Below are 14,336 nucleotides of genomic sequence, written 5' to 3'. Positions count from 1 at the left end.
GGAATAGTCTACCGATTCGACCGAGATCCTCCGTAGACCAATCACAACTGAGTATGTGTAGCAGTACCCTAAGTGATGTACATACGAGACAGAGTAGAGTTATCAGCCATCGACTGGGTTATGATTCCAAATTGTGATATTGATGATGGTTTGAAATTGTCTGAGGCGACTCGACGATCAGATCCACTAGTTTCATTTATTCATATCCTACGAAGTATACCACGACGTAATCTATACGAGATACTGGGGTACCGAGTATGGGACTGTAGGACTATGTAACTGGCACTACCATGGATCCCGGCCCGTCTGGGGTAGACCGAGATATTCGACGATGAGATGACTTCACCGAGTCTACGAAGTAAGTCTGGTACCCTAGAAACATAGAATCTCCGAAAAGAACCAGAACCATGGGAGAAGCTCTCAAGCTCCCTTCTCTGCGGAGTGCCTCAAAAATGGGGGGTGCGCGCGTCAAAGTTGCCGAGTCGGGCGAGAGGTGGCGTCGATCGCAGGATCCGATGGTGTGGCCCAACGGGTGGACCGTGTATTACCGTACACACGCACTATTACACCTGTCAAGGATATAATACGGAGTACGGAGTACAGCATGTCTAAAAAGTACTCTACTTGAATAGTACACCATACTCCAAATCTGTGAGATCTTGATCAGCGTGAGTGTACCATAGTACTGATAACAGTTGGCGATGATCCTACTAGTAGTACGTATGTATCCTCACCCCCCCTTAACAGGCGGGTGATACACTAGAGCATACACGAACAGTAACTCATTCGAGATCCCTTGGCACCGTTTGCCCGTCATCGGGCGCTGGTGCCGGGAGTTGGCCCTGGCAGCAAGGAACTAGTTGCCGCCATCAAACTCTGCTCTGCGTTCTTTCATCCACTCACTCGGGTTGTCAAACATTTTATTGGAATTATTGATTTCCAATAAAGCAGGTTTCCAGGAAAGTGGTTTCTTTGTTCCAAGTTCTGGGTATGTCTCTTTCCAACTTGATGGTTCTTGCACGGGGTAAAACTTTCTTGTTTTGTTTTCTTTTTTTCAATTTGAAGTTTTTTCTTTGTCTGCCCTTTGGTCCCACAGCGTTGGGTTATCTGATATCTGATGGGGACCCATACGATGAATATTACCATTATACTTACCTATTCTTACCACCAGTCTCACGCTAGACACTCCTTGTAGCCTGTTAATTACCGGAGAATTTTGAGTAATGCCAAATTCCAAATTCCAAATCTTCCTTCGCTTGAACTCGGTCTGGTACTATTGATTGCTGTGTCCCCGATGATCAGAAGGACCAGGCCGTTGGAGCCGCTGATTCGATACAGCCCACCCATCACAATCACAGGGCTGTTTCCCCCTTGGGCAATACGGTAGTGCCGATGGCTGGCTGATGTGGTGGCGAGAAGTTGAGAACAAGGCGAAAAGGGAGCCGAAAATGTGAAGCTGAAAATAGTCAGGCCATCGAGCTCGGGTGTAGTGGTCGTGGTTCGCAGACTATCCAGCTCCTCTCCTCATCTTGGACATTCACCTCGCATCGCCTCGCCTCGAGTATCCCCCTCCTCTGTATGTAGGTATAGATTCCACGGAATATCCGTACTTCTGTAACGGAGTAGCCGACGCACAGCACCAGCACGCGGGCAGATGGGGTCGCAGGTAAACGGCGAAAAGCGTCACAGTGGACCTCGACATCCCTCCTTTCCCCTCCTCTCCCCTTCCCTCCTCCGTACACGGCACAGAAGGGAACAAAAGGACAATAGTGGAGCTGGTACCTCCTCTCTCCTACCTTCCTTCCAGCCACACCACACCTCCTCGAAGGTCCTCCTCCCCCCCCTCCCCATTCACACGTACATACATACATACTGCCCAGGAACTGTCGAAAGCACGACGCGCATCCCTCCCCTCGCCGGGGGCAGCCGGAAAACAAGACCAAGCGTGCATGATGCACGAACAGCGCCATCCCACACGAATGATCTTGCCCCGCCGTTCATTCCGCCAAAAGTGACCAGTCCAATCGGGGCATGTTGTGATTGGCCAGGGGCGCGAGACAGCGGGCTGGTGGACGATGCGAGGCGCCACTCAGACGCAGCGAGCGTTGCATCACGCAGCGATCGCGGCCGACTGGTTGGCGAGGAGGGCCGTTGGTCGTTGGGGCTCCTGCAGGCGCGGACGAACCTCTCCGTTAGAGTTTCGTTGGCTTCAGTACTGTAAAATCTGCCCGTCCACTCTGTTAATGCATGCTATGTACATGCAACATGCTACATGTTCAGATCCAGATCCAGGTCCAGGTGGATGCACGTCCTGTGCACCGTGACGACAGTTGGGACCCGCTGTGCTGTTTGAAAAAGGCGCCGTGCAGCGCTGCAAGTGGGTCGGGATTGGTCCCAACCGTACGAGGCAAGTTGCTGCCCTCTCTTTGCTCTGCTTTCTCTCTCTCCCTTCCCCTCCCCTCATGATCTCATGGGGGCGCTCCCCTTGCAGTGCACCCTCGTGAGCGTTGTGAGTGGCGCATTCCTGAGGAGACCGTGGGGACCTGGACGTGGCGGGCCGGTAACTGATTGCCTTTGCCGTGATACAAGGGCAGCTGAATTATGTACAAAGCACGCCGGACTAGAGCGAAGGCTGGCTGATGGACTCGACTCCGTACAACGTCGAGGGGGGGATGAGTTGTAGAGGTCCTGGTCCTGGCTCACATTCAACATCCTATGCTTCATCGCTCATACGCAGGTGGACCAATTTCAAGTTGTTGGGGTTACTCCAAAGAAAATTCTTGTAACTACTGTAAAAATAAATGTCTCAAAAGAGGGTATTCAATCAAATTGAAACAACCGTCGATTTCCTAATAATAACGCTGCTGGGGTATTATGCTAGTTCATCCCAAAACCCGGGGGGGAGATCAGTCCTCTCTCTCCCCCTCCCACCCCCCCTTTCCCCGCGAAACCATGATAAACTCCGACTTGAGAGAAAAGCCCCGCAGAGTCCGAAAATAGAGAAGGAAGTAATGGGAGTAAAGAAAAGGGTTCAAAGTAATAAAAAATAACCCAGATTTTTTGAGGTTCCGAACCATGGTAATACACATTAAGAGTGACAAAGGAGAGTGATGAAATAAAAAAGGTAACGAGTGTGGGGCTTTTGGCACATGTACAAATCGCTGGATCTGGGAGTCCGCGTGAGGGGGAATAGTGAAGAGAAATAAAAAAACAAAACAAAAAACAAAGTATAGAACAAGAAAAAAGAAGCAAAGATCAGATCAGAGAGTCGTACAATCGTAAGTAACAAAGGAATAGAGAGAGGATCTGCACTAGATGCCTCGAGTTTCAAGATAGTTTTCGCCAATGCAAGGAAGCCCTAGTTGAGGAGGTTGTTGACTCCCATCCGGGTATCACGGGCGGGCTCTGCCGGCTGATGCCATGAAGCCAGGGTAGGCTGGTGCTCCATCCAGCGGCGTTTTGAGGCTAGATCGGAGAGTGACTCGAGGGAGTGTGCGGGGTAGCTCTGCGGCGAGTCATCGACGACATGGACCGAAGCCACGCTAGGACGGCGAATGTCATACTGCGAACGCAGATCCACAGGCAAGGGGAGTAGTTGTGGGGAGGGAAGTGTGCGAGGTGACGAGGAGCAGACGGAGTTGTGATCGGAAACCATAGAAGGAGGCTCGCTTGAGGTAGCATTGGAGATGTCTGAGAAAGCAGGCGATGTCAAGGGAGTCTCGATCGGCCGGTTGATAGAGGGGAGTGTATAGATGGGGGAGAGGTGGCGGGTGGTGGCCAAGGACTCTCGGCGGGAGTGGGAGTATGCCTCCTCGCTGCCAGAGTCGGAGTCGGCCCAAGGGCGGGTGCTGAAGCGCGGGCGAGTTGGGCTGACCACGGAAGCACGAGCGTAAGGAGCCTCGATGCGGCCGGTAAAAGTGCGCGAGATAGTTGGCGAAGAGATACCGCGGCGCTTGCGGTTCATGCTGCCATTCCACCAATTCTTCACGGCGTTGTCACTGCGGTTACCGAGGCGGCGAGCGATCTCAGCCCAACGCTTGCCCATCTCATTGACCATACGTTCGATCATAAGGCCCTCGTCGGCCGAGATGGGTTCTCGGTTCAAGGAGGGCTTGAGGTTTTGATGGAAACGTTCCCGACATTGCTTGGGCGAGCGGTAGTGCATGTGTTGAGAGATGCGGACCCAGTTGTTAGGGCCTTGTTCACGAACAAGTTGCAAGAGCAACTGATCCTCTTCAGGGACCCAAGGTCCACGACGGTGAGCGGGAGCCATGGTTGGAGGGGGGATGTTGATGTGAGGGTGGAGGTGAGGTGAGGTGAGATTTGAGGTTGAGGTTGAGGAGAATTGTAGAGACACAAGCCACCAAGAGCAGGCCGGCGATAATTATATCTGCACCCAGGGGGACGGGTCCAAGAAAAATGACCAGCTCCACCCGCACACGCTATGGGAAGAAGATCACGATCCAAGATCTCGGAGCTGACAGTTCGGAACAATACTGCGGATACTGTGTATGGTATGGTATGGAGTATGGAGTATGGAGTTGGGTGGGTATTTTACTACGATAGCACAGGCACTGACTCCGGAGTATTGATATTAATATTAATTTGGAGAATTCATTTCCTACTTCCTTCTTTACTTCTACAGAAGATATCATGATCATGATATCCTAATATCCCTCTCTCTTCATCATAATCAAAGAAAGAGCAACACAATAGAATTAGAGTAGTAATTCAAAGAAACCAAAAATATGAAATTTAGTAAAATAGGATTAAAAAATAAAGAATAAATTATAATCAAATAAAAATAATAATAATAAAATAAAAATAAAAAATCACAGAATCAACCCAACCCGATCCGTTCGACCCGGGAATCCGGGCTGAGGAATACCGTAATGATCGGAGGGATCGACCCTGAGCCCCGTCGTTGGAATTCCAAATCATGGCCCGCGCTAAAGGGAAGCTATTTCTTTTTTTTCTTTTCTTCTATTTTTCTTAAAAAAAGTGTCCGAGCTCGGACAAAGGACTGTGCGGAATGGATTTTTGGTCGTGCAGAGTCCCAAAGCGCTGGTTCGCAAGCTGGGGTAGAGTGTGACAAGAATGCAGTCGAGTTGAAGATGATGATATGTGCCATGTCTATTGGCCCTATCTCTGGGAAACGCTCTTGCCCGTTACCATGGTACTTCAAATCTGATATTGTGATAGTCATTGTGGTTCGGTCGGGTAGTGTTAAGGGTACCATGGTCAAAAATAGGGAAAATAGATTGTCTACTCCATAGTTGCCTCCCTTCAACCCCCACGTAGAGTTCCCAAGGGCACTTGTTCCTCCACTTCACCCCCTGACAGACACACAGACAACGGTGCACAGGACGGAGTATGGGAATCTCCATCCCCTTCCGGGGCAGATCCTAGCCTCTGACAAGTGACAAGCGAGAGGCGCGGTTAGGGCCACGATTCTACCTCCTCTTGTCAGCCAGCCATGCACAACACCCCCTCGATCTTGTCCGATCCATGTGCGATCGGTCAACCAGCTTTTCTCATTGGTCTAATCGGCGGCTTCATCGAGCTCCTTTGGTCCACTTAGTGGGGCGCGAGAAGGTGGAGCTCGGATCGTGTGTTGACAAATTCTCTACAGCTATGACCTGAAGAAGGATCACTTCGAATAATACGGGGTGGTCTCCCCAAAAAAATTAATAAATCAAAAAGGGGTGATCTGATCAAGAATAGAGTCTGGAAGATCTAAAGCCATCAACGGTGACTCCGTATCCAGCTGTCTCTAGCTGAGCCTCGTCCACCCCGAGCAAATCCGAAGGCTAAATAGTACCTGGAATGTGGATCGAGCGTTGTACGTCTCCCAGACACTGGGCACCCCTTTTCCCGTGGTTCCTTCGTTTGTGTGCCTTGCAGCGATCGAACTGATCGAACTATGAACGATGTGACTACTGTCGGAGAGTACATTGTACATACAGTATTATGTCTACTCCGTACCTATTCGAATTACTCCATCGTTCACCAACGGACCTACTGCAACCCTTCACCTCGCTTATGCAAGTAAGTATGTACTAAAGTAGACTTGTAGTTAATCAATCTGTGTACTACTCGAATCCAAAGTTTGTATGTAGGTAGTATGTATGTACCTACATACAGGCACACTCGTCACCAAACCCAGAACCAGATAAAAACACCCAAAGCAGGGGCCACCTGCCACCTGTCACTGGCTTGAGGATGATCTTTGTCCGAGCCTGACATGATGGTGTCCCATTTCCTTGGTGCGCCCTCAAGGGAGAGGACCCATTTAGCGATGAGTAGATCGGAGGATCGTCCGCTCGCCTGCACGCTGCGTGCAATGAGCTGTCGAAACTGGCCCCTGGTAACCAATCTATTTCCCGTCCTTCTTCCCACTATTTCCACCCTAACGTTTGGGGGACCACCGGATTTTTGCGCTGACCCGATGCATTGAATCGATCGGGGCTAGAGGGATCGCCCTTGTCTGTGGGATACCCGGTTAGGTCTCCTGCAGCTGGGTCCCCCCCCACCTGGTGGAAACCGTTGAACAAAAATGCCGTCCCAAGCCACACCTTTTTTGCTTGTTTGTACCATACACCACTCCACTCTGGGCGCGTAACAATCGTAAATATCGTTAGTGGGATACCAGGTGGCGTATGGATGACCTTACGGTGGGGTCTAACGAACCCCTTTTGCTGCTGGTGATTGGTCCCCAGGTATTTGTCATTGTTGTCGTTTCGTTTGGGCAAGGATAGGCCTAGCGGATATCGACCGGCCCCAGGGCAATAATGTCGATAATACGGAGTACATTCGTACTTACTTAATCTATTCCAGACAGCCTGTCCCCAGAGCGGGTGACTAGATGCTAAGAATAAAAACGGGGAAGCCTTCGTTTGACGGCGAGAGCTGGTCAGTGGAGTCAGGTCAGCTTCTTGTTTCAACACTAAACAGAAATACACATAACCCCTTATTCGAAGGTGGCTTATGTTTCAATCTGATATGGGGGGTGGAAACGACTATTGTTTGATGTTCGAATGATTTGCGTCTTAGGTTCGACGACAGGTGGGAGACAATGCAAAACACACCACCGTCTGAGATCATGAAGTCATCTCTCATTCGGGAAGTGCAGGGGATTACTCCGTACTCTGTAGGTACAGACCATGCAAGATCCCTCAACCTCGTGTAGACTGATCGAACTCTCCCACACGTCCGGGTTTTTTTTTTTAAAAAAAAAAACAAAACAAAACAAATAGTACGGATAGAGACCATTGTCAACAACCAAACCCGACTACCTGGGATGCAACATCGACTAGGTTGAAGTCAAGATGTGACCTGTCAGGCTATTGCCCACCAATCAACGGAACGGAAAGTATTTGAGATAAATCCCTGTCGGTCTGCAGGGATCACCGCTGATCACGCCCGTGCACGTTACAACAGAGTCCGAATCCAAGAATGGGCGCAGCAGGATAGGGGAATTCAGAGAAGCGGGAGAGGACGTGCTACGGGAACTAGAGCGAGTCGGAGAATTCACTAGTTTGAATGTCATTCAGCTCGATATCAAAACATACAAAGAATCGGAAAAAAAAAAGGGGGTGAGGTAGAAGGACATGTGCCGTCAGACAAGGACCAGAACATGAACCACCCTCAATTAAAGGTGGACCGAACGGCCTCGCATCCGCCGCTGCTTCCTGACTGTCGGGCCTCCCACGCTGCGCAGCGGGGGGAGGCCCGAGCGCATCACGTGGAGAGCATGCCCTACTTTAGGCTGTTGCACGGTGTATCCACCAAGAGCGAGAGCGATATAGAGAGGGGGGACCGGAGTGGCGCATGGACTAGCACGCGGAAAGGCTTCGCTGCAGGACGGCCATTTGAGAATATCAGGAGTAATCGTGAGTAGTCGCGGACCAGGGTCCAAACGGAGGTATTGGTGCATGTAGATGTTTGAAATTTGCCATCTCAGGCAATCCTGGACTAACCCCTGAGCTCCTGTGATTGGACAAGAGCTCTCGGGCTTCATGCTCGGGGACCACTTATTATGGTTCCCGATCGGTAGGAAACCGTTTTGGCTTCGATCCTCAACGGGCGTGAAGAGCCTGGGTGCTGGTCCTGATGCTGTCACTGGCCCCGCTGCTGGTGCTGCCGCTGGTGGCGGACAGGGGAGAGGGACATGGATCCACCCGTTGGAGCCGTTTTCTGTTTTTCTTTTCTTTTTCTGCTTTAGGTTGGCATCCTTCAGCCTTCGTATCTTCACTGTACCTATATAGGGAGGTACATACTCCGTACTTACGATATAGGAAGTAGTAGTAACTGTAGTCAGTTACGGCCAGGGGATGCCCTCATTAGTTGCCTTTTACCATTACCCATACCCATACAGTACTCATCACCATACCTCGTATGTATGTATGTACTTATGTACATATGTACATAGCATGTCCATACCGAGATACGAGAACCCTTCCACGCCGCCGGTGGAGCCCTCCTTGCCATCAATACCAGCTACAGATGAGATACTCACCAGTAGTTCGTCTATTCTGGCCCTTGGCGATGGAAACGGGCCAGCGCCCCGCCCGCAAGCCGTCATCGTGGTGGACAGGGCCCGCTGACTGGCTCTCTCAACAAGCTGGATGGGTTTGACAGCAGTCCCACGAACCTGTTCGCTTGCGCCCGTGTCCCCCGCTGTCGTCTCTTGGTGCTCTCCTCTCTGCTCCATCCGGAAGGATTTGGAGAGGAGAAAAGAGGGGGGCGCCAACAAGGGTCTACCGGGAATGATTCCCCATTTGATCATGATGAACGGAACACCTCCGTCAAATACCTTCAAGAGCGAGTAGAAAAGGGAGAACATGAAAGAAAATTCTGACAGGCGACGCCGAACTGTCTACCTCCACCCCCCAACTCGACCGGGTAGGTTAGGCTGTCTATCACTGGGGCATAGTGGGATCAGTGGCCGCCCCCTTGGGCCCCTCTGCACTCGATAGAGCCAACCACGTTGACCACCTGCCGCCGGCCCAACCCTATCTACCCGGTCCAAACTCAATCGGAGAAGTTGAACGAACTTCCCAGCACAAAGGTACCCATGACATCTGGCGCACGTCCTTTCCGTCCTCTTTGGCTCTCGGCCCTTATCCAACTCACTTCCAGGAATATTGACTCTATGTGAACCATCACCGTTGAAAAAGTAACTTCTTCCCGGGTTGCTCCCCGTTTGGACCTTGTGTGGCTCTTTGACTATATACCACCCCCCCTTTACCTCCCGCCCCTATCCTGGGTCTTAGTCTGTGATACGGGGCGGGAAGCTGAGAGTTTAATTTTTTTTAATTTTTTTTCTTTCCTTTTTTAATTTAATTTAATAAACAGACCTCACCTACGGATTACAGTATTGGACCTGGGTAAAGGGGTGACGCTGTGGATTTTGTGCGAACTGGTGGACGAGGCGATGTGGAGCTGCGGAGTGCACGGCAAGTGTCATAAGAGTCCAGCCGGGTCTTTTTATCTCATTCTAGCTTTTTCTTTCCTGTTTCTTTTCTTTCTATTTCTCCCATACCATCGGGTCGATGTTCAGTCATCGAGGTTCTCGATTTTTTCTATGATCGTCGTTTCGCGAGCAAAATTTACGTATCACAAATTGTCGAGCCGAGCAAAATGAAAATTCGATCGAAGCTAGTCCCGTCACCGAGCGTTCTCCGAGTCCCTTTGAGCCGCACCTGGGGGCCAACTTGGTCGTTTCAACAGGGAGCACGGTCTGCGATTACCCCCTTGTGGAATAGTGAGAATGTAGTGTGCTGGTGGCTACACTTTTGACTCCTAGTTGGGTTTCAGAGCGTTAAAACGGTGCTTTTGTAATTCTCCTAGCTCATCGAGGATGGCAAATCTCAGCTTGACATGGCTTTGTGGAAAGACACTCGATCTACGGATTTTAAGAGTCCTGGAGTGGATTGGGTACACAGGTCGTCTCCATACTAGTCCCTGCCATGATGCAATAGTCGCTCGGATCAGCCGAGGTCAGCCGTGTGGCCAACTCCGAGTCTCTTACTATTTACCATTTTAGTATAGTACACACGTGATGTGATTTATCCCAATTTGGACTAGTTTGTGATAATTATGCAAATCCCAATATACTTGTCAATACCACCAGGATAACTTCGGATTTTTTTATACCTATCAATCCAATGCAAATAGAATCTAATTATAAGGAGTCCTTTGCCGGGATGCTGACGCCTTCAGGGCTTCTAAAACCGAGCGACAGTCTAGACCGTTTGAATTTCTAAAGTATAGTACTCGTAACTGGCAATAAGCATGTCTCATATTCCCGGCTCCACTAGATCAACGGGACGGGATATATAGTATCTAACAAGAACTGGCATTCACTACTAGTAAGTATGTACTACTAGGGTCTGGAACACCGGCTCTAACCAGTAGTACTGCAGGAAGTTTCCTAGGTACTGAGGAATACGGAATACTTTTGTGGTAGATGAGCTGGGAACGCCGCCACCCAGGCGAATCTAGCGTGGGCTTCTCAGCCTAAAGCCGACCATCGTCCATGGTGTGCGCCGCCTGCAAGCCACACCAGTCAGATCGCTGCACAGGCGAACACGGTCGGCTGCCGCTCTCCGCACAGAGGAAGCAACACGCTATGGCAAAATGACACCACACATGGGCAATTGTTGTGGGGAAACGATGGAACAATTACCGTACCGCAAAGGGAATCCAGGCATGCTCGTGGGGTGTTTTCCCGGTAACGGGAACGGGCTTGAGACAGAAACGAGGGCGTTGATGCAAGGGATGGACGCGAGAAGGTTGGGTGATCAGGAGATCAGGAGATCAGTAGATGTAAGGTTCGAATTGTTTAGGTTTGACGGAGGTCTGTCATCTTTTGCTTTTTTTTATTTTCTGCCCGCTCCTTGTTAGGCTGGGGATACATTTTCCATCCATTATTGAAGGTGAAGGTTTGAGTCTGTTACACACTGCCAAGATCGAATCGGCCTGCTGCCGGGCGAGGCCATATTTGGTTTTCTTGTTCGGAAGACTTGACCAACTGAATTGTCCAGCCAAAATTAAGATTCGGTCTCGTAGAAGATCAGGGGTTTCCGGCCTGGACGCAATGCGGTTATCTTTTCGCATCGGCATGAAACCGAGAGCATGGTTCTAAGCACCATGTGGCCCGCACCAGGGAGCCTGCAGTATGCACAGCTAAAGAATGAGGACCTGAAGTGATGAGACTCGGGAACTGGCATGTTTCAAACAGTTCCCCTCCTTCCTAAATACTACGCATAGTCTAGCGTCATTGATCTTCATGATTGCCCGTGCGGCGATCCAGAAAGAAACTACTCCTCGTTCTCTGCACCACCGTAGATCAATTTGTATGTGTCGGCCGATCTCTCTTTTTCTCAATCTTCCAAGGAGTATATGATTCATCACTCCCAATATGCACCCGGAAGTCATTGCCGGCGTGATTGTACCTAATGAGAACTCTATCTAGTGTGACAGTGATGACCAAGGAAGCCTGGTGGTGGGAGATCCTAGTATGTCAGGAGGTGTCTTAGCACGGACATGCACTCTGATCTCATCGTTTGAAGGCGAGACACGCCTCCACAAAATGGGGTAGATTCTGGTGAGGGCTTTTTACTATTCGATTAGCTTGTCTAAGAGTGAATTCGTGTGTCTCGAAGCCGAGGTTGGGGTTGATGCATGGAATTGCTGACTATCAGAGGTCTGTTCGCTGCATCTATCTGAACTTTGCACCTGAACTAGTTGTATGTAATAGATTGCATGCATCTGACAAGGTAATCTAGAATACAACACTCGTATAGGTTACCAAACAGGACATGAAAATGACCATTTTGAGACAGGTACAGCATTGAGCTGCCAGGTAGCCGGGCTAACTCGGTCTTCTTAGACACGGTAGAAGATGGGGATTGTCTCAATAGGGCAATCCACCTCGACCTCTGTGCCGCCCTTGTACACACCGGGAATGCCACTCTGGGTGGCGCTTGTTTTGCCCCAGAGGGTCCAGTATGCGCCGACGGGAAGATAGACGGTGATCTTGCGTTGACCGGGCTCAAGTACTGGCACAACTAGATACCGCGATCCAAACATATACGCCGTCTCAACCTCCCAGGCCCGTTGGTCCTGAGGAAATTCGTAGAATACCGTTCGAATCACTGGGGTGCCTTTCTCATGCGCCTCTTTCATCAATTCCCGAGTGTAATCGCGCAGCTCCTCACGAATCCCAATAAACTTCTTGCAAATTTCGTAGATTTCATCGCCATAGGACCATATCTCGTTATCTGCCCCACTGGCAGTTGGCTGTCCTTCTGGTTTTGGCTCACGATCCCCATGCAATCGCATCACAGGACAAAATGTACCCCATTGAAACCACCTAGCAAATAGCTCACGGAATTCTGGGTCGTCGGGGTTACCGCCATGAAACCCACCAATATCTGTGGTCCACCATGGAATACCTGCAAGTCCCATATTCAATCCTGCTGCGAGTTGATTCCGGAACGAACCCCACGAGGATGCAATATCGCCACTCCAGACCAACGCACCGTAGCGTTGACTGCCGGCCCAGGCACAACGAAGTAAGTTAACGATGTTAGATTGACCTTCCGCCTCCATTCCTTCGTAAAATCCGCGAGCATACTCCTTTGGAAAGATGTTTCCAATCTGGAGGTTACTACCAGCATGATAGCGGAAGATATCGAAATCGTAGATAGAATATTCGGGTTCAGCCTCATCGAGCCAGAATACCTTGATACCATGCTTATAGTAGTTCTTCTTGGCCTTGTTCCAGACATACTCACGGGCCTCTGGATTCGTGGCATCAAAGTGAGTGATATCACCATCACATTGCATTGCCACTCGTAAGCCACGATCGTGTCGAATTAACAGACCGCGTTCCAACATTTCAGGGTAGTTCTCCGATTTATTTTCGACTGTTGGCCAGACAGAGACCATAAGCTCTACCTTAAGCTCTTTAAGCTCTTGAATCATCGCATCTAAAAGAGCGTAAGAAACAGTCAAACACTTATGGCAGAGGGTATTATCGATTTACCAGGATCAGGCCAAAATTCTGGGTCAAAGCTCCATTCTCCTTGATGCTTCCAATGGAAGAAATCAATTACAATCAAGTCCAGGGGAACCTCACGGCGATGATATTCTCGAGCAACATTCAGTAATTGCTCCTGGTTCCAATAGCGTAGCTTGCACTGCCAGAAGCCCAGTCCATATTCCGGCATCATTGGTACATATCCAGTTACCTTTGCATAGTGCTCTTCAATCTCAGCTGGCGTATCGCCGGCAACTACCCAGTAATCGAGAGCTCGCGTGGAATACGCTTCAAAGCTCATGACATTGGTCCCAAACATTGCGCGACCAATACCTGGATTATTCCATAGAAAGCCATATCCTCGAGATGAGACGGCAAATGGAACACTCGCCTGGGAATTGCGATGCGCTAATTCCAAATCCGTACCTTTGAGATTCAAGTAAGGTTGTTGATACTGCCCCATGCCGAAAATCTTCTCTTTGCGGTCCAGAGACTCGAAACGCATGGTAAGATGATAATCACCACCGAGGATGGGCCGTAACTCGCGTGCCTCAATTTCCAGAGCACTACACTTTGGATCACGAGGGTCTCTTCTGTGACGTGCGTATTCTTCAAGAAGCTTGGTTCCATTCGAGTTGTAGATGGTGACTTTGCCCCGAGCCGAAACTGTGGCTTTGATTTTCCCATGAGTTATGCTTGCATCTTCCCCGCTTGGAATATCTATATGTACTTGTTGGCTTGAAGGCTTGGATGCGAGAGCCCAGTCTTCTGTTGGCATTGATGATAGCTTGGTCGCTCGTATGCGGAACGCATTCTCGCCCCAAGGTTCGACCCAAAGAAGGTGGTCGTCAAAACGAAAAACGAGCGTTTCATTTTCAGAATACAGCATGATTAATTAATATTTTAATGTGCTGGGTGATTGAAATTGAGCGAGGCTGTGGTGATGAGGGGACGTCGAGGTTGTAGGTAGTACCAGTGGGGTCTGTGAGGGGTCAAAGGTCGAGTCACTACTAAAAGAACACGGCATTATCTCCGTCTCAAATTTAACCAATCTTAGAACATACAAAAACTGTATATTAGCGAGGAGCTATAAGTTATTCTTTCATTTTGTTTAGTCGTAGAGCAGTAGGACTAAGAATACTGGACATGTTATTCGGAGCGTGATTGTATACCTGAAACAACAGCGTTCCCATATTAATCTACCAATAGTGTGATTGTCGTGTATAATATTGTAGTATAAATATAGATAGATACCCCCACTTTGAAACCTCGAAAGGATTAATTATTT

At 49.6% G+C, this 14,336-nt stretch overlaps 3 protein-coding genes across 3 annotated transcripts; all 3 read right to left on the bottom strand.

The window, feature by feature from the left end:
- Window positions 1–3,358: 3,358 nt before the first annotated feature.
- flbD (putative MYB family conidiophore development protein FlbD) lies at window positions 3,359–4,273 on the bottom strand (the record flags this gene model as incomplete). The annotated part of the gene is made up of 1 exon (XM_057098820.1): window positions 3,359–4,273. One exon carries the CDS (start codon window positions 4,271–4,273, stop codon window positions 3,359–3,361), a length of 915 nt encoding a protein of 304 aa, XP_056963956.1.
- A 3,378-nt stretch (window positions 4,274–7,651) lies between these two features.
- On the bottom strand, window positions 7,652–8,788 carry N7533_002169 (uncharacterized protein; the record flags this gene model as incomplete). Its single annotated transcript, XM_057098819.1, has 2 exons — window positions 7,652–8,259; window positions 8,443–8,788. 2 exons carry the CDS (start codon window positions 8,786–8,788, stop codon window positions 7,652–7,654), a joined length of 954 nt encoding a protein of 317 aa, XP_056963955.1.
- A 3,104-nt stretch (window positions 8,789–11,892) lies between these two features.
- Window positions 11,893–13,937, bottom strand: N7533_002168 (putative glycosyl hydrolase; the record flags this gene model as incomplete). Its single annotated transcript, XM_057098818.1, has 2 exons — window positions 11,893–12,998; window positions 13,055–13,937. 2 exons carry the CDS (start codon window positions 13,935–13,937, stop codon window positions 11,893–11,895), a joined length of 1,989 nt encoding a protein of 662 aa, XP_056963954.1.
- Window positions 13,938–14,336: the final 399 nt, after the last annotated feature.

Source organism: Penicillium manginii, assembly GCF_028828005.1.
Source record: "Penicillium manginii strain IBT 31320 chromosome Unknown utg000002l:1.0-5564898.0:1.0-5567710.0, whole genome shotgun sequence".
Classification (NCBI taxonomy): Eukaryota; Fungi; Ascomycota; class Eurotiomycetes; order Eurotiales; family Aspergillaceae; genus Penicillium; species Penicillium manginii.
The sequence above is the reverse complement of the archived record's forward strand: the minus strand, read 5'-3'. Positions and strand labels throughout refer to the sequence as shown.